The sequence below is a fragment of the Lates calcarifer genome, linkage group LG6 (genome assembly GCF_001640805.2).
Source record: "Lates calcarifer isolate ASB-BC8 linkage group LG6, TLL_Latcal_v3, whole genome shotgun sequence".
NCBI classification, from domain to species: domain Eukaryota; kingdom Metazoa; phylum Chordata; class Actinopteri; family Centropomidae; genus Lates; species Lates calcarifer.
In genome coordinates, this window is record NC_066838.1 from 10,363,058 (window position 1) to 10,382,537 (window position 19,480).

Consider the following 19,480-nt stretch of genomic DNA (forward strand, 5'->3'; position numbering starts at 1 on the left):
TCTCTTTAAAGTTCATTTGGGACTATAATTGAATCGACAGAGACTACAGTGCAAGTCCTCAAATAATATCTCAGGAGATAAATACTGCCTGTCAGTTTGATGAGCCTTTATTCAGCCTTTTCTCAGCAAACCCACCCCCTGTCAGCCAGTATGTAATTAACTGTTTATCTGACAATGTGTGTATACATCTCTCTCTCTCTCTGTGTGTGTGTGTGTGTCCTCACCAGCAGATGGTGCATTCCTCGGGCTTTTTATGAATCGCTGCTGCTGCTGCTGCTGGTGGTGGTCGTGTCAGAGTAGAGGCGGAGTTTCTTTCTCTCTCTTTCCTGCTGTTTGTCGACGTGCAGGCGTTGGGCAGCAAGCAGAGGGCAGCAGGCTAGGTACATCTCATCCTGACTGGAACACAGGACACACAACATCATCATCATCATCCTCTTCCTCCATCCTCCATCCACCCTGACAAGGACGACCTCTTCGGGGAGAGGGGGAAAAATACAGAATCTAAACAAAACATAGGGACAGGACAATTTTTTTCCAGAAATAAAAAAAACAGGCAGAAATCGCATCGAAAGCGTCAAAATGTTGGCATGTACAGAAATGATCACCATGTGTCTTCAATCTGCCAAGCACGAACACTTCAGGAAGCAGCAGGAGCTTGACCACAACCAAAATCAAGGCATCTCTCTGTTTCATGATGTAAGTACTCGCTGGTTTTGTGATACTTAAGCGGTATTATAGCCTCGAAATTCACCCTCTTGTCATCTCTCTCTTTTTTTTTTAAATATATGTTAGAAATATTTCTGGTTATTTTGATGCATGATTGTATCCATATATAGACGTGTTTCGGGGGATCGTGTTACAAAAGCACAATATGAGTAATTCGCTGTCCTTCATCCTGTTCTTTATGAATGGTTCATATTGAGTTAAATGCTGGGCAGCCTCCCATTCACTGGCTTGATGTACAGTAGCCCTATTATGTAAGAAAGGTGAGTGCGTGTCCATTAGTGCGTGAATAACAAAGGAGACACCAGCCATCTGACTTACACATGCTTAGCTTCACTTCATGTTTTTAGCCTGCAAAGCATCACAGTGTAGCTGCTTTAATTTGGCTGTTCTCCATTTTTTTCCCACATGATAATAAGGGTCATGACTTTGGTTGTGCCCTATATGAAACATGCATATTTTCTCTATAAAACATGATATGCTATCTATTTTTAATGAGCAGTTTTTTTCCTACAGGAAACTATAAACAGAAATACAAAAATAGAAATTTTGAATTATTTAAGCAGGTTTACTGAGGACACTTTAAAAAAATTGATAATGAAATAAAATCCTTTTCTCGAGGCAAATTATTAGCAAAGGGAACATTAGACTGCAGCAAGATCACATTTGATTTCAATGCAGTTAGCATCCATTCTCTCCAGCCCAGTGCTACATTTCTTCACTGAACCTATTACAGTGGGTAATGGGTGGTCATTTATTCTTTAATAGCTGCAGAAATGCAGAGTGTGATCTCACTGGACGGCAGCTTATCCAACCCGTTGTGACCCCTTTCTGGCACAAAGGGCACTAAATCTTTTGCTCTTTTATTCCTCTGTCTTCTGACCAGCTACATCTTTCGTGTTCTCCAGTCATGTTTGCAATATTTTACAGAAAATTGAGTTTCACTTGTGCTTCTCTTCTTCTGCACTGACTCATCACTGCTCACTTAGACTTGATGAAGCTTTTTGTGTGTTTTTTTTTTATCTCTAAAAAAGACTGTTTGTCTGTTTATATAATTGGACGATCTGAAAGACCCAGACTCGCAGTTGTGTGAAGCTGTTAGCTTTTTACATACCTGAGAGTTCGTTTTGCTGCTGTTTTTGAGATAATCATTTGCCTCAGAGGACTGATGGGAAGCAGTGTGTTGTAGATGTCCTCAGTGTCAGTTACTCCTCCTGCAGTAATTCTGTTGTGTTCAATAGGACTCAGTGTGACATATTAACAGGCTCCGGGGACTGCCTGAGATAGAAATTATAACCCAGCAGCATCCATGCAACTAATATTGCTTTTAGAGGATCTTCATCGGCTTCTGTGGTATGACAGCACCTCCATCCACTCCACTAGCCTCCCACTTAGCAGCACAAAGGAGGAATAAAGGCCAGTAAATCTCCTACTCAGGTTTCTTTAGAGCTGAATGTTTATTGCTCTCAATTTGTTTCCCACATTTTATGGAGCAGCTCCCAGTTGGCTTCCTCCGATGTGTTTTAGACAGGATGCTTACATCAGCAGTTCTATGGTTTAGAGAGATTGTACAGTGACAGTGCAGCCTCTGGGTTTTCATCCCATCACCTGAAGTTATCATTTCCCACTTGTCAGTCCAGAGATGTTAATGGAACATACCGGTTGCTTTGAATGTTTTAGCCCATTCATTGCAAAATAACTTTTACTTTAGATCACAGCTAACCCTTATGCAAACCATGTTTTTTCTTTTTTTTCTTTTTCCCTTTTTTTTTTGCCTTTGGACCAATACATCAGGGACAACATGTTGGCAATTTTAGCTTGTTAGTGATTTTTGTCAACAAATAGGAAAAAAGAAATTGCAGAGATACCAACAATAGGTTTTGACAAGAGGGGGCAAGTGATGAAAGCACCACACATTCATTTACTGTTTTTTAGTCTTACTTTTTTCACTGACTTCAATATATCTGTGTTGTTTATAGTCATCATTTGAAATTTACTCTTAAAGTTTTTGGTAAGTTTAGTTTTTAACTCAGTGTATATCTTGGTGACAAACATTTAAGACTGAGTTGTGTGAGCATCAAGCCTCTTTTTTGTCAGTGTTACATTACTGTTTTGAGGTAATACAGACTTTTCATACCAGTCTGCCCTTCAAGTGCATTACCACATGGCAATAGACTTGATCTTTCACTGTGAGTCTGCTACTTGGTTTTTATACCATATATTAATGAATGGAAAGAAATAGATGCCTAGAATTGTAAGAGAAATATGTAAAATTCATTATGTGTTTAATACAAACAGTACATGTATATATGTTTTTGAAAATACACTGATATGATCCTTTTAGTCTTTTGTATTCTGCACATTTGTTCAGTACTACTCTTTCTTGTATGGATTTTCTGTGAGTCTCAGTAGATGTGTCTTGAATGGAGGAGGGATGTTGATGAAAAATAGGATGTGAGCCGAGCGGCGTTCAGGCCTTCACGCTCCGATGTGCTTGAAAAGTGACAGCTGGATGTGAGAGCACCTCTCCACTCTGATGATACACTTAATCATCCGTCCACTGGACTCTATTGGTCCACGCAGGGTGATTGAGCAGGAGAAAAAAAAAAAAATTAAAATGAAAGAGGTGCCACTCATCTCACACACAACACCTCACACAGATCTGACTCCTCAGAGGTTCGGTGTTAGACGGTGATGAGGTTGGAGATATTAGTAATGATTTTATTATAGTGTTCACAGCTTAAATGAAAGAACGGGGAAAGGGCTGTCGCTTCCTGCTTGTGCTGGTTTTGTACAAAACTGTGTAAAAATATCTCTAAGTGGCATGATCCTTCTCATTGCCTGGAGAGAAAAAAATATATAAAGGCCATCATTCCAAAGCTTCTCTCGGGTGCGCTTAAATGTCAGCGTTTCATTTCCTGAGATGTCTCATGTCTTTTGTTATTGAAATGCAGAAATTGCAGCTCCTCTTAAATGTTCTCCTGTGCATAAAGAAAGAGGAATATGTGAAAAAGCAGATGGATTGCCTCACAGTTGTGGAGACTCAATGGTTAGCTTACATCAATACTTCAATAGGCAACAATCTCGCATGTGCATTTGTGTTGCATTTTATCTTTTGTGTTGTAACTACACATAGAAATTTCTGTCACCGTATGAAGATGCTGTATTGCCTCATAATTGCTCCACATTTTGTGATGTTTTTTTCAGTGTGTTTTCAGTGTTTTTTCACCTAACAACCTGAACACGATCCTCTTCTCTTATTGCAGATATTCCGCCGGGCAGACAAAAATGGTGAGTAAGCAAAACACGCAGCTAATTGGATTATACGGTTAATTAAAACTCAATTAAAAATCTCTTTGAAGGAGTTGCACCCAAAAATGAGATGCACCACCATGTCAAAAAAAAAAAAAAAAGCCCAGACTTTGATGGCTCTGTTCAGACAAGCAGCCTGTTTTGGCTCTGAGGGGATTTATGTGACCCTGCTGGAACTTATCTCTCTGTTTTATTGCCATCCTTGAGAGATCCAGATGGAAAGGATATAAATAACCAATGGTCAGGTGCAGCTGTGTCTTTCTGGTTTTGGATGAACTCCTTTGATGCAGCCACTCATCATGCTGTGATCATCTTAGTGATATCCAGTGATGTATCCTTGCAACATATGTGCACACCAGTTAATAGTATAAGTAAACTAGCTATACACTAAATGTGGCTTCAGGTGTCAGCTTGCCTTTTGCAGTTTTGCTCTGTAGAAAACACACTTTTAACTCTAAATGGTACAAATTCACTGGAGACTTGCACCTAATTTGAATTTAATGTATTTCCCCTGTAAACATGTCGATGTTACATTTGATTAATGTGTTACAGTGCTACATTTAAATCCCCTCTTTACTTCAAAGGACAGCACCCCTCCCCAAATATCTCCTGGGAAAACATGGAGCATCCAGCTCTGTATGAAAAACAGCGCTGACAAACAGGAAAATGTTGTTTTTTTTTTTTGCTCTCAATTTTTTATTCATGCACTGCAACTCTATTAAATGGAATGTAAAATGCAGAAAGGGGGCAAGTGATGAATGTGCGTAGACTATCTACAAACGCTGATCAGTTTCCTCACGAGGACTGTGAATGTGTTACATAAGAGCAGGATTAATGATGCAATGTGTGCAGCCATGAGCAGAGGTTGTCTGGGGTGCCTCGCAGCTTGTGTGGAGATATTTAGATACAAAAAACTCTTCTGTTTGTGAATATTGGAAGGGCCCTGAAGACTTTTCTTTTGGGCTGTTGTGAAGAAACTATAGAAGTTAGAGGGAAAGGGTGGGTGGATTTTTCCTTCTTCAAGTTGTGTCTTGTCTCAAGTGATTACTTTGTGAATTAGCAGTAAAACATAATGATTTAAAACACAACAGAGGTGTGACATTTTAATAGAAGTAGGTGATGTGTTTATATTACATGCATTTTTGTGAAGCCTCAGGTCTGCTCCTCATGTTTTCACTCCCCCCAGCACTCACACAAAGCTTTTATTTTTCACTCTTTGAAGAAAGTAGGAAGATAAAAAGAGAGAGGAGAACTCTGTCGCATGTTTGTGCTAGTTATCTTCAATTTGCAGCCAAGCTCTGCTTGGTTCTCGTCTTCACGAACTCACTGAGTCGTGCACCCGAGAGGGAAAGTGCCTCCTTCCAATCAGCACTGAGTGGGCTGCCATGATACGCCTCGAGCACTGCGGATTTACCACATAATGAGGGCTGGATACCAACCCACTACACTCTGTTCTACCATGCTATTGTAATGAGGAATTACATTTTTTAAAAGGGCGAAAACAAAAAACAAACAAACAAAAAAAAAAACCCTATTGTATGAGCACAAGGATATGAAGTAAATGCTGAAAGCTTTTACTCAACAGCCTTGTGCTGAGATTAATTTCTAATTACATTACCACTGAGCTCAGAGATTCACACAAGGATTCACAGTGTAACAGGATGAAAATGAAAGTGTGATCAGTGATATCAGGATCTAATTTTTCACTTCAGATTTATCATCAGGGAAAACAACAAACAAACAGTCATGAAAAATTAAAAAAAGTCAGAAGAGATTGATTTTGTGACAAGTCACAGATTTGCCTTCAGGGGTGATCAAGTGTGATCATCTGAGCTTAAAAATGATCTGTCAAGGCCAGTGATTGGTTTAGTTTTAAAACATGGACGTGTACAGCTTTACTTGATCTATTCTATCATGATTGTTGATTTGTTTTTAATGTATATTTAACAACAAGCCGCTCAGAAACTGATATAAAACATAAGGAAGAAAAATAAATAATAAAAAAATCTGTTTTGAAGCAGTGCATATTTGAGTGCATAAGGTGGTTTTGCTTTTCCTCTCTAGACACTCAGATAATAAGAATCACTGTGAGGTTTCTCCCTCATATATTTCTTCACTTGAAGTTTTTTTTAAATTAATGTTCTATTCAGTGCTGTAGCAGAGAGGATTGTAGACCACAGCAGAATTCTCACAGGATGCAGTGATGTACAAAAGTGCTGCAGCTCTGGATGGAGGATAGCAACACTATCAGTTGTTTGTGAAATGGCAGATATTCTGCTGCCATTTATCCATTAAATGTTTTTGCAGCCAAAATTTTTCATTAATTAGTTCAAGCCAGGGCTGCAACTAATGATTCTTTTCATTATTGAATAATCTGCTGATTGCTTTTTAGATGAATAAAAAAAAAAAAAGAAAAAAAAAAAAAGGCCATTTCCAATTTCTCCAAATCCACTGTGATGTCTTCAATGTGCTTGCTTGACCACCAGTCCAAAGCCTAAAGATATAATTTTACTTTCATATAGGAATGGCATATCCTTTCATTTGAGAAGCTAAAACCTGGGAATATTTGGCTTTGACTTTGGGGCAACATGTGCAGAAAGTGCTTTAATTTGTAAACTAAATATACCTCACGATGCTAATTAAAAACAACTTAAACTTGAAACTCACTGCAGTTGTCTCCAAGAGAATCACTCTCTCAGTATTTTTTGCCCATGTTTACTCTCCAGTCTATTCTTATCTCTCATATTCTCCTAAATTGCACTGTTGGGCTTTATGAATTATTGCTGCTCCTTGGGTTCTAGCACTTTTAGCTTTAGGACTCCCTCAAGTGAAAAGTGTTCCTGGAAAGATACAAGCTTCAGTACAGGGAAAGATTTTCATTTAGGTCACAGTTAGAGCTGCAGTTTTAGTCTGTGTGAAGTGAGACAATTAAAACCACTAAGCTGGTGTGCTTTTGTTGTGACATATTAATTTATCATCCATCTGAACATCTGAATTTCCCTGCAGAGCTGTCATATTGACAGTTGTTAGTCACGACTCTCTGGAAAAACTGCTGCAAAACTTGTATATTCTTTAATTAAATATCACTGCGTGAGAGATTAATGTTGATGACGGTGAGCAGTCGTTTTCCTCACAAAATACAATTACTACATAAAGTTTGTCTAATGACATCAATAAAGAGACATACTGATGAGTCACACAGTAACATTGCATTGTAACACACTATTAAAGAACACAAAACCAATCACAAAGTGGAAAAGGCCTGTACAAGGCATGTAATAAAAAGTGTACACTCACTCGCTGAGTACAAATTTAACATTCAGCTGCACTAGCAGTTTTAACTCGTTTTGCCTCTATTTCAATCATTTTCTCCTATAGAAGTTAGCATGCTAACCAGCTAGCTGTGCCCTGTCTCGTAATACCACTTTTTGATAATGAGTCCCTGTAACATCCAGTCCGCCTTCAGTCCAACATGAAACGATGAAGAAATAGCAATGCCCAGAGGTCATATTCTAACATCTTGTCTTATAAACACAATGATGGCTGGAGCTCTTGGTAAACAAACAGCTGTTAATGCTAACATAGCAATAGCAAAAATGTACATATAGCATCTTTAAGTTTAAATAACCACAAGCTATAAAAGTCACTCTAATTCAATCTTTGCTTCCAAGAAACAACAGTAATTATTGCCATGGCCAAAAGAATCAAGAAAACCTAAATGTAAGTCAATTTGAAGTGTCTGACCAAGCAACTAATGCTGTAGTTTTTTTTCAAGACAATCTCACTAATTGGTAATTGACTAATTGTTTCAATACTAATTGTGATTTAGTGGCTCTAATGCCTATTTCTGCACATTCTAATTAAATCATGACATTTAAAACAAACCGTCCAAGCAAAACACATGCTTAACAGATAAATGTCCTGTAGTTCTTGAGACAGTCTATAGCTGGGAGCTCAACCACTCTACCACTGCCACTCTGCTCTCTGAGAAACAGTGAACACTTGCATAATGTGCCATCTGAGCTGCACTGTAACTTGTTTTTGGGGTGTTTAATTGGGTGTGAATCTACACCAAAGCTGCTCTGATGGAAAAGGCAGGAGAATGAGTCAGAGGTGCAACAGATTGTATTTACTCCTACACCATGTGGAAAGAAGATTTTTACAGGGAAGTTTGAGAAAGGAATTATGATTCTGCCTCCTCTAATAGCTTTGTCCTCCAGCCGATATTTTAATATAGCCAGACCACAACAAGTGTTAAGTAAATACACAGATTCCCATCTTAAGGGTATGATCCTTCTGTAATGATTAGTGATAAAGTAACAGCTAAATAATGCAAAACACTTCTCACTGTCAATTTACACAGTAGATACAGAATGTAACTTTGTCATTGTGCTAACAAGCCTTTGCTGCAAAATGCATCATGCCCAGAGACATCCACAATGTGAGCTGGCAACAAGTCAAAATTGTCCTTACCAACTAACAGATGATATGATTTACCCTTGGCTTAGGCCTATATGAGTCAGAGCACTGCTGCCTGGCAGGAATCTGAGAGCAGGGTCTCAAAAGGTTTCAGTGCTTACAGAGCAGAGCTGACGAGATCTCATTATCATCTGAAGTTAGTCTGCTAGTGAGCTCTCCTGTGACTACTCAAACTAGCCCTCAGTACCTGCCCCCAATTTCATCGGGACTCTGCAAGACCTGCAGCACACTTGTCTATGTGTTTGTCCTCCGAGATGCCATTATCTGTTTTTATGTGGCTGAAAAAGTAGGAATGAATGGTAGTGGAAATGGAAACAGCAGGTAAATTGTTTTGCAGTATCTTTTTAGCACTGAGGAAATGGAGGCAGTGATATAGTCTCATTTCAAAAGAAAATGTTTTGCTCAATCAGGAAATTATTACTCCTGTAAGCAGAAATTGGATTTTCAGCTGTGTCACTAACAACTAATAATTTGTTGCAGTAATGGAGTCAGATGAGGTGAAGTTACTGTTTAAATTGAATTTAGTTCTGTGGGAAAGACTTTTGAGTATAGCACAGTGCCTCAAGTTTTGGCCTTGACAGGTGTTTTAAAACCAAATAAACACTGAAGATTTCATGACAATGCCGACTGATGTGAATATTTTCATTCACAGCAGCGCTTTGAGCTCATCACTGGAATTGATTTCATATAGTGAAGCTAAATTAGCCTTATCCCATTATGTTGAATAATAGACAAACCTCTTTTTTTAAAGTAATAATAATAATATTTTTTATGGGTATGTCTCCTTTCAGATGATGGGAAACTGTCCTTAGAGGAGTTCCAGTCATACTTCACTGATGGTATCCTCACCGACGAGCAGATGCAGGAGCTGTACTACTCCATCGACAGGCAGCAGATAGAGTAAGCTCATTGTCCCTTTGGACATCCTCCAACTTTGCTGCCATCTGCAGCCCCTCCTGTTCTCCTGCTGCCTGGCAGTGAGATGTCAACACCTCAGTGAAGATTATGTCAATATTCCCTAGAGAGCCTTAATTCTGGCATGAAAGACCCTGGGTTTGCATTACTCTGTTTGCACACCGATGAACAAAGATAAGATGTTATGATAAGATGTTAGTGTTTGTCTGTGCCACTGGCTCACAATTAAACTTGAAAACCTTTATTAGAATAATAAACACTTGGTAATATAGCAAACACTGGGCACAACACAGATGAAATTAAATACAGAGATTGCTCTCTATTTTCATTAAGAAGACCTTTGCTTGTTTACACAGAACCAAACCAAGCTGCCCCTGATTTTAGACAGCAAATATAAATACACTGATATCTTTATTTCAGTTACTGAAACCTTAAGTACTTATAATACTAAATGAAACAACACAAATATCCAAAGTACACAGATATGATGTCCATGATATTTTGCCTTACTTTACCAACATCTAGTAAAATCAATTCTGAGTTTTTAGCTTTAGTAAGTATAGCTTACTTCACTATAAACCAAAATTGCATCTAGTAGGGAGATAGTGAGTAGATAACTGAAGTCAGTCAGATTCATGCTCTGGGGACCATGAATAGCTGTGCTTTGAGGAAGCTACACAGTTGCCCATAAAATTGGAATATTTTTTTCGGACACATTCCTTTTTTTTATTCCTATTTATTCAGTAATCACCTTTGCACTCACCAGGTGCAATAATTACATACTGAGACCCAGGTACCATTTTTGTTTTGAGAAGATATACACTTTATCTATCAAGAATAAATCACATTGTCACAATCATTTCATAAGAAGAGGTAAAAAAAATATTTTATTCCAACTTTATGGGCAACAGTGTATTTCAAGCTCCCCAATGATATCTTTTAATAATTAGAATGACTCTTTTTCTCTTCTTTCCATCGCCACCCTCCTACACAGCAACCTGGACATAGACAAACTCTCAGGTAATTATATGTCATTCATGCATCATTTATTGAGTGTGCAATCAATTCCATTCTCAAAACTGTATATACAGTACATAAGTTTGTTTTTATGCAGCACAAAAGCCCAAAGTTTCATGGTTTTAGCTGTTGCTCTTGGTTTCAGCTGTCTGGTGACGACCATAATTGAAACTCAAACATGCCCCATCCCAGTGACTCAGCAGTTAAGATGTAACTATGACACTGGCCAAACCACTCTAACTCTAATTAATGCCTTTAGTGTCACTATTGATTTATCTCCTTCCTGTGGAAAACACCACTGATCAGTGTGCTGATTTTGACACAAACCATATTAAAAGTGCTGCACAAATCTTCTCCTCCAGAGTACTTCAGTCCACATCTGGGAGAGTACGTCAACGTCCTGTCTGCTCTGGAAAAGCTGAACGTGGCCATTTTGAAAGCCATGGATAAAACTAAAGAGGTGGGTGATGACGCTTTCTTTTCTGCACTGTGTTGAATTTTGCATGTCAAAATAAATGTACAAATGTAGCATGACATCAGCAGACTACTATTGCAACAGGTTTCAGAACATTTGTCAGCATCCCTCATCCCAACAAACACTCAGACAGGCTTTTTTGTTTGTGCCTCAGCTGTCAGTTTGAAACCCCCTCAGAGGTCTTACAGTGATACAGAAGGAAAGAAAACTGCCCAGTGTGACTGACTCTGCCTCTACTCACTGACAATACATTTTCAAACAGCTCAGAGAGCCTTACAAGACAAGCTGTACTTTTAAAAATGACCTCCTCTAACAAGACAGCTGATGTCTACTTGTTGGTGTGAGAGACATGGCAGCTGTTTGCTTTATAAATCCATTGGACAGCCAGTATAAAAGGAAGTAAAGCAATTTATGTGAGGTTGTACCTATGCTGCATTCATCCATCAACAGAATGGGAAGGAGTGTTCAGGCATGTTAACTTTTTTTTTTTTTTTTTTTTTTTTTTTTTTTTGCTGTAATTGACAGCAGTGATGCATTTGCAGCCATTGTTGACATATCTCTAGGCTTGTTCTTTTCACCAATGGGAGATATCAATGTCAATGTGTCAATGCCAGAAATTCACTTCAGTGGTGCTAACATAAAAAGCTAGGAGAAGTCAGTGTTTGTCTACCATAGTTAAATATTATTAACAGTAGTTGCTGGGACATTTCAGCATGGACCAAGTGGTAAATGACCACCATGCATCTGTAAAGCCACAATGCTAGCATAAAAACAAAAAAAGATTAAATCAGAGAAAAGCAATATTTCCTCACATTTGAGAAGCAAATCAACAACTCATAGAGACCATCTGTATGTTAAACATTGAAATGTTCTGGTAGGTTCTGTAACGTGCAGAAATTAAAGCTGCAATATGAACATCCAAGCATAAATAACCTTCACATGGGAGCAAGGTTCCCTCTAGCAACACACTGCATGTTATTACTGCTGTTAACTCTTGCGTGTCTTTTATTTTTACACAATAGTGCAGGTTGCATTGCATCGGATATTTGACATTACATGGAGTATTTTTGTTTCTGCTTTTCATTTTAAAACTACTATCCAGTAACCAGTATGAGTGGCATGATTTGATAATTGAAATTTGCATGCCTTTGGTTTTATTACTCATATGTTACAGCCTAAATGTAATTTTAAAAGGAAAAAAAGGTCGAGTTGAAATAGAGAAAAGTACCATCCAGTTCAGTGTTTCTTTTACGTGCATATCCAGATAATGATAATGTCTCATCAAATTGTCTGCCTTGGACTGTGAAACATGCTAATTAGAGCATTACGAATTGTCTGTTATGAAGCCTGGTCGAGCAGAGCTGTATACTGCATATATATTCCATGAGATGTGTGTGTGTGTGAAGACAGAGCTGTAGTCGTGCTGTTTTAGGCACGCACGCAGTTGAGATCAACATCAGAGAACTTCTAAGACATAATCAATAGCTTAGCTCACTCTTTATTGATCTTGCCTAACCCTCTATGTTAAGCCAACTAGCAAATATCTATTTCTGTTTGGCAAGGGAAGAGAATCAGGTGCAGCCTGGGAACAGACAGATGTTTGGATGTGGATGCAGTCTCATAATGAGGTTGTGGTATGCGGCGACTTATTTTCACTGCAGTGCAGGAAATGGGTGTTACTGATGATAGTAAGAGAGAGAGAACACAATTCAATAGTAAAGTATAATTGACAGTAACTAAGGCTGACAACCCCCCACAGCAGTCCAACTGATATGACGTCAAATGTCCTCCGCTTTACTGTGCCACCAAAACACACAACCATATTTCAACTGCTCTAATCTCTTCCTCTTTTGGTCTGTTTCCTCCTTTTTTTAACCTGAGTCTATTGTTCACTCAGGCGCATGCTCTTCTCTCTCTCTGTTTTATCTCTTTTCTCTGTACATTTATCTTCTCTGACATTGTCTCCCTGTCTGGATCTTTTTCTCTTTCTCTCCTCCATATCACCCATGCCCTCCAACAGCTCATGCATTTTTCATGTTGCTGTTAGGCCATCTAAAAGCTTTCTTTGCCCTGAAGACCACATGCTTTTTTAGCCATACCGAGATCAGCTGTAGTTACATTCAAAAATATGGGTAAAACATATATTACTCATGAACTCCAGTTTATAATGATGATGAAATCAACAGACTGAAATGTATCCTGTGTTGCTGTGGTGCCCTGATATTTAAAAAAAAAACATCTGCTGTCTTGTCGTAGTTCTTCTGTCTCAAAAAGAAAGAGAGGACAGACTGAGAAAAGGACTGGGGTTCATTACTCATGTAGTGTGAGAAAACGGAACGCATCGACACAAAGATTCCAACAAGCCTGGTGGTCATTTTTCACCCCCCATCCCACCCACCTCCCTTCATTTCCTCTGAACCCTATTTCTTTGCACGACAGGGTGCTGGTGAGGGTGACAGGCTTCATTATCAAACACAAAATCGGGCTGGCAAAGTTGTGTTTATGTGGAATAACCCAACTAAAAAAAACAAAAAACAAAACAAAACAACAGCCATTATACAGCAGCTGTACTCAGAGAGGTCTCTGAAAACTAGCACCAGGCAACATACATTATCATAATAGCACTTTTCAGTTCACAGAGTACACCATTATCATCTTGAGTGATTTGCATCCATTAATTCAGCATAATATATAAAGTGACATGTTATCACCATGCATGTTTGGCCTGTTTTAATGAGGAAAATGGGAAAAATGCTATTTTAACTTTCATTTAAAAGTTAAAATAGCATTTAAAGTTCCTCTCACCAAATCACTGCAATGAGATGCCTATAAAAAGCAGATCTTATTCTTTACTGAAAGACAGAGAGAGAGTGTAATCCTAACAAAGGAAACAAGAAACATTTCTGAAACTAAGGATAAGAAATGAATGAAAACTCACCGCATCATGGCTAATTCTTTTCTCCACATTTACATTTTACTCTTCCTACCAGGAGTATCAGGGTTCATCAGTGTTGGGTCAGTTTGTGACACGCTTCCTGCTGAGGGAGACCTCCACCCAGTTGCAGTCCCTTCAGTCATCCCTGGACTGCGCTATGGAGGCTGTTCATGACCAGGGCTGTACAGGGAGGAGGCTACAGAAGAAGCCCCAGGACCTGCCTATCCAGAGGGTGGCCAAACGCCCAGGCCGACGCATCCAGAAGAACATGTGTCTCTCCCCTACTGACCCCTACTCTGGCATGCTCACCACAGGTACACTTCAGGAACACTGAGGTTACGATACTGAAGGTAGATCTGATGAGGGCAAAAGTTTTAAAATCAGCATATTGCAGCTATTGGGCTCTGGAGGATGCTCACAGTAGGTAATCTAATACAGAACATGCATCACTTTTGATAGAATGTCATTGGTGTGATGTCCTGTGTTGTGTTGTGCTCATGTTTTGTTTTTTTTTCTTGGGTTAGGGGTCAGTGTGGAGCCTGACAACCACTGGGGCTCCCAGATCAACCAGCTGGAGCAACTCATAGACAAACTGGAGTGTGAGGTTTGTATAAAATCTGTTTTACCAGTCTTTATGCTTAGCTAAGATATATATATATATATATATATATATATATATATATATATATATATATATATATATATATATATAGAGAGAGAGAGAGAGAGAGAGAGAGAGCAGCCCTACACTTGTGAGGTGGTACACAAACATAAGTGCAAACTGCTGCCAAACGGTTTTTGCTCATGAAGTATGATGATATAGTTGCTCTTTGCGAGGATCAGGTTTTGACTACAGAGGCTCAGCTGTTACATTGAGAAATGTCAAACAGGCAGCAAGAGCCCTACTCTGTTTTTGCAGATATACAGAGTTTGCCCTGCGGTATGGTATATTGTCAGAGAAGATGACTTGTACAAAGTGCAAAGCTGCATTTCACTGCGCACACACCGAATGCTCAGACTGGACACTGAGAAGAGGTTTCAGTGAGCCGACGAGACATTGTGGTTGTTCGAAAACTTGATACTTCACACAGATGCACACATACTGGTACATCACTGTGCGCAGTGCTGCACCAGTGCAGATCCAGCCCTGATTTTGGTGCTCTGGGACAATGGATGCTTACAGATGTTTTGAATTTCTTGACATTTACAAAAAGCCACCAACATTTTGCCTGTAAGTCTGGTGAAGAGCACATATAGCTTCTGGGTGCTGTTGCAGACATTTATTTAATCTTAAAATTTTACTGTTGTAATTTAAAATATTCATCTGAAACTGTAGATGAGGTGTTTCCCAAGGTTAGATATCAGCGCTTCAAGGATAATGAGCTAACACACTAATAATTACATTTTCTTATCTCGGCCATGCAGACGAGAACATAATCAGGGCTGCAGCGAGGCTGTTAGAGGGTTAACATGAACATGGTGATCTCTTCCTTGTGAAAGCCAATGCTTTGTGACAGGCTGTAACTAAAGGCCAAATGTCTGCTGGTTCAGTTCTGCTGGTTCTGCTTCTAATTCTTGTTCTGCTCATGGCTGACTGAAATATTTATGCCCCTATTTTCAGAGTCCGCAACTTGAACCTCTCAAAGAGGACACGTTAGCAGGGACGTATAAATCGGTGAGTACAACTTCATGTGTCAGATTACATATCATTACACAGAATCAAATAAAATATCTTTATGATATTGCTGCTAACTGTTGAGGTGTTCAGAGTGTTTTTTGACATTTGTGATTTGTGTATATTTACTTGAGTAGCAGGGAATGACATTACCTAACAATGTATTTATGACTCTGGTTTGTTTTCTCTCCCCCCCTACTGTAGAACATTCTTCTGGTTCAAAGACAAATGTCTGTAAAAGAGAGAGATGTGGAGCAGTTTCAGCAAGCTCTCAAAATCTACACAGATGCCACCAGCAGCCAGCTAAACAACCTGCAGTACGTCCCTTTATCTGCTTCAGTGCCTTTGTTTTGCCTCAGGATCTCTCTGTGATTTGATGCAGCCACTTCAAAAAACCACCTCAATTTTCCCAAACACACCAGATAACCTGCGCTGCCCTCTTTTTTCTCTCTCTGTCCTTCTAGCGTTTCAGTCCAGAATCTGCCAGACAGATCATGCTTCATCATGTATGAGTTTTGGCAGGACCGTCTCTCCTGGATGAGGTAGGATCAGAAGGGATTCATGGCGTATTAGACCAGAAAGCATGTTCCGAAAATTTCACCGCTGAACGAAAATTTGCCCAGTGCACCGGGCTGCTCACAGGCTCTCTTTGAAGTGTTATTGCTTTGCTGAGAGACAAATGGCAGTCTGATCCTTTTCCTTCCCTGTTTGCACTCAGCTACCTGCAGTCGTCTATCAGTAAGACCTTCCAGCGCTGCATTATCGACTCACTGGAGGAGCCGGAGATGGTCTCCACTATGCTCCTCCCAGGTAGGAACCAGACCTTTAATCAATAATCTCTTAAATTACTGAACGATGCTGTTTCATGCACAAAATCTCACATTAATCCACTTTGATTCAGTTGATAGTTTTATGAATTAATGATGCCTATTCTCAGTTATAAAATAAAAAAGGTCTTGTGAACATTTTTTATTGCACATACCTCGTGCAATGAACAAGGGATTTCAGTGGTTCATGATAGAAAGGATTATAGGTTAAAAGATCTTAGTTTAAGTCTTTTCCAGGAGAATAATTTGTGGGAAACAATAGAGCTCAAGTGTTTAATAGGTAAAATATAAATTTGATATTGCTATAATCAATATTTTCATATTAAAAATAGATCAGATTAGCAGTTTATATCTGAAAAGAGTCGCTCATAGTATAGAGAGTAGCTCTCCTCAGCTTTAATGGAGTGTTTTATCATCTTTTAGTTTTCATCTTTGTTTTGGTTTCTCAGCTTGTAGCTTTACTGTTTTGGCTCCATTTCAATAATCACATCCAGATCCACACTCTTCAGCTAAAATGCCCCAAAATTCTTCCTCCAATCAGTCACCAGACACAGTTAGCAACTTGCTAGTGAACTTAGTGGAGCATTTAGCATTTAGATTTCACTTGGTAGAAACCAAAAACAGAGCTAAAAGCGGAATGAATATTGGTCTTATATTCATCAGGTGGACAAGCTAATGCCAAGCTAATGCTGCCCTGGATCTGTTGTGATTTCTTTGCTAATGAGTTAAGTATATTAACTTAAAAGATGATAATAAGTCATTTATGCATGTACAGTTTGTTGCTGCTACACAGAAGTGGACAAAAAAAAAAAAAATCTGTTCATGTGTGCGATTTCATATGTGATTTAGATAATTCCTTTTGTCATTTCTGATTTATTTGGCTCAAGAAAAGACCATAAAACACAGATGTTCAATTTTTATTTCATTTTACAGCCTCTTGGTGGATCATGAACAACAACTGACAGAGCACAGTGGCTGCTACTCAACACAATAAAAGCAGGAGGAAGAGGCGATTGTATAATTGTTTTTTCTTTTTTGTTCCTTGATATTCACTTTTTCCTCATGGCATGTCCAGGATTGCTTTTGCAAAGCCAAGCTCCAAGGTAATAAAAAAGACGACTGCTTAGATAAATCAGTCAGCAGTGAGACAAACTGAAACCTTGGAATAGAAAGAATTGAGGTAATGCAATATTATATTGTGTGGTCAGGATCTGTGTCGACTTTTATTTCACACTATTGGCACATTTCTTGCTTCTGATTTAATAGATACACAAGAATTTAAAAAAGAAAAAAAGATTTGCATGATTTCTTATTCCTCTGTGCTAGTTTATTTCAATCAAAACTGCTTCTTAGAGTAGATATAATGTCAACAGTGCCACAAAAATAGAATCACATGAATAACAACTGATCTGTCCATCCATCACTATCCATCACTCATTCTTCAGTACAGACAAAAACAGAAATACTGGCAGGGTTAACCTGCATTTTCCCTTGTTCTCTCTGTGGTATTGTGCTTTGTTGTCTTCTTCAAAGCTTTGCTACCAAGTATCTGTTTGTTGAAGGGTTAGACAGCCCTTAGATAGAACAAAGTCTATGAATCATTATGGTCCGCATCTAAACTTTTATGATCTGTGTGTCACTTTTGCACTTTAGAAAAATATGAAACATGGACCTTATTGTGAAGAACGGACATTTGTTGTAGATTGTATATTGAAAATGTAGAACTGACTGCTGTTTTAACAAGCCAAGAGCTGCACTGAAGTGTAGTAAAACATTAGCGGATGATAACAATTAACCAAAAAATTGTGCAGTTAGCCTCTACTGTTACTTTACAAATAAAACTCAAAAGCCATTATTTTACATTTTCAGTGTGTAATCAGAGGAGTTTAATGGTACAGTACACACAAATAGAAGTTTATATTTTGAGTACAGAAATTAAGCAGAAAATGTTGTGTGTAATAAGGTAGAAGTCGGTTATGGTTGTGTACAGTAGTTAATGAAAGCTCTAAGATGTAAGTAATTGTTGTAGAACACTGGTAAATGTACAGCTGGATAGTATATTGAGCTTCGGTTGCTCTGATAAAACGAGGAATGAATGTGTTCGCTCTTTCTTTGAGGTGTTTATCATTTCTTTTATGAAGAATATACAGTTGTTATGTGGATGTTATGATTGTTTTCTGGCATGAAATAAAGTTCATGACATGTTGATGACATGAAAAGATGATTTACTTGTTTCTTTTCTTAGAGTACATTTTTTATGAACTGTGATATTTAAAAAAAAGATTATAGATGTTTATTATTAGAGTAAATTACAGTTAATGGCAAGATTTAAGTGGCCCATATATTTAGCAGTCACCATAGTGTGTTCATGTTTATGAAACTATGCAAGCTACATTGCGTTTATCAGCAGGACTAAATAATGGGTTTTTATTTGACCTGATGCTTTTTAAAACTGCTAAAAAATAGACGCTTTAAATTGTATAAGAGTCCAAGTGAGACAGCCATCAAAGAAACTGGAAAAAGAGAAAATTATTTTCTTTCTCCTTTACTGAATAAGACTGACAGACTGAAAATACCTTGTAAATTTAAGCTCATGATATCAGCTGCCGGAACCTTTGAGAAATGGAACAATTTCAAGCCCACCTTGTGTTGAATCTGGGGCAATTAGTTGCTTTTCACTCTTCAAAGCCAGTTGGTTCTTACACAGCATGAAATGGCTCTTACCTAGAAACTTTACTGTCAAAGTTTCTACTGAAGAAGCTGGCAGGTCACATTCACAGTCTATATTTTCAGTTTTAATATCATATACACAAGTTGAAAGTATTGACTTCACAGAGTGCTTTAACTACCAAAAATAAGCAGATCAGAGTTGAGGATTTTTTTCACTTTGTGCTTTAAGAAAATCTTCCTGATACATAATCCATGTATAGAACTCACATATTAGGATTTTGTTCAAGTACTAATACTGTATTATTGTGTATATTCAGGCTTCAGAAATAGGCCAATGCAATGTGTTACCTCACATCATAGTCGATGAAAGATCAGTGTTAATTAGTATACGCTCTTATGCATTTCATTTACATATCTCATATGATTCCAATAATACCCAACTTGCTTGAAAA

At 38.3% G+C, this 19,480-nt stretch overlaps 1 protein-coding gene across 1 annotated transcript; it reads left to right on the forward strand.

The window, feature by feature from the left end:
- The first annotated feature begins 243 nt into the window (after window positions 1–243).
- Window positions 244–18,582, forward strand: LOC108891713 (N-terminal EF-hand calcium-binding protein 1). Its single transcript, XM_018689003.2, has 12 exons — window positions 244–696; window positions 3,990–4,014; window positions 9,306–9,414; window positions 10,424–10,449; window positions 10,809–10,906; window positions 13,912–14,170; window positions 14,381–14,460; window positions 15,478–15,531; window positions 15,736–15,848; window positions 15,996–16,073; window positions 16,250–16,341; window positions 17,292–18,582. Exons 1-12 carry the CDS (start codon window positions 580–582, stop codon window positions 17,318–17,320), a joined length of 1,080 nt encoding a protein of 359 aa, XP_018544519.1. The 5' UTR covers window positions 244–579; the 3' UTR covers window positions 17,321–18,582.
- Window positions 18,583–19,480: the final 898 nt, after the last annotated feature.

Bases quoted from the DNA above. Each gene is read 5' to 3' on its own strand.
- LOC108891713 (XM_018689003.2), top strand. From the start codon at position 580: ATGTTGGCATGTACAGAAATGATCACCATGTGTCTTCAATCTGCCAAG. The intron at 10,450-10,808 runs GTAATTATATGT...CTTCTCCTCCAG, and splicing joins GGACATAGACAAACTCTCAG to AGTACTTCAGTCCACATCTG. The intron at 14,461-15,477 runs GTTTGTATAAAA...CCCTATTTTCAG, and splicing joins TAGACAAACTGGAGTGTGAG to AGTCCGCAACTTGAACCTCT.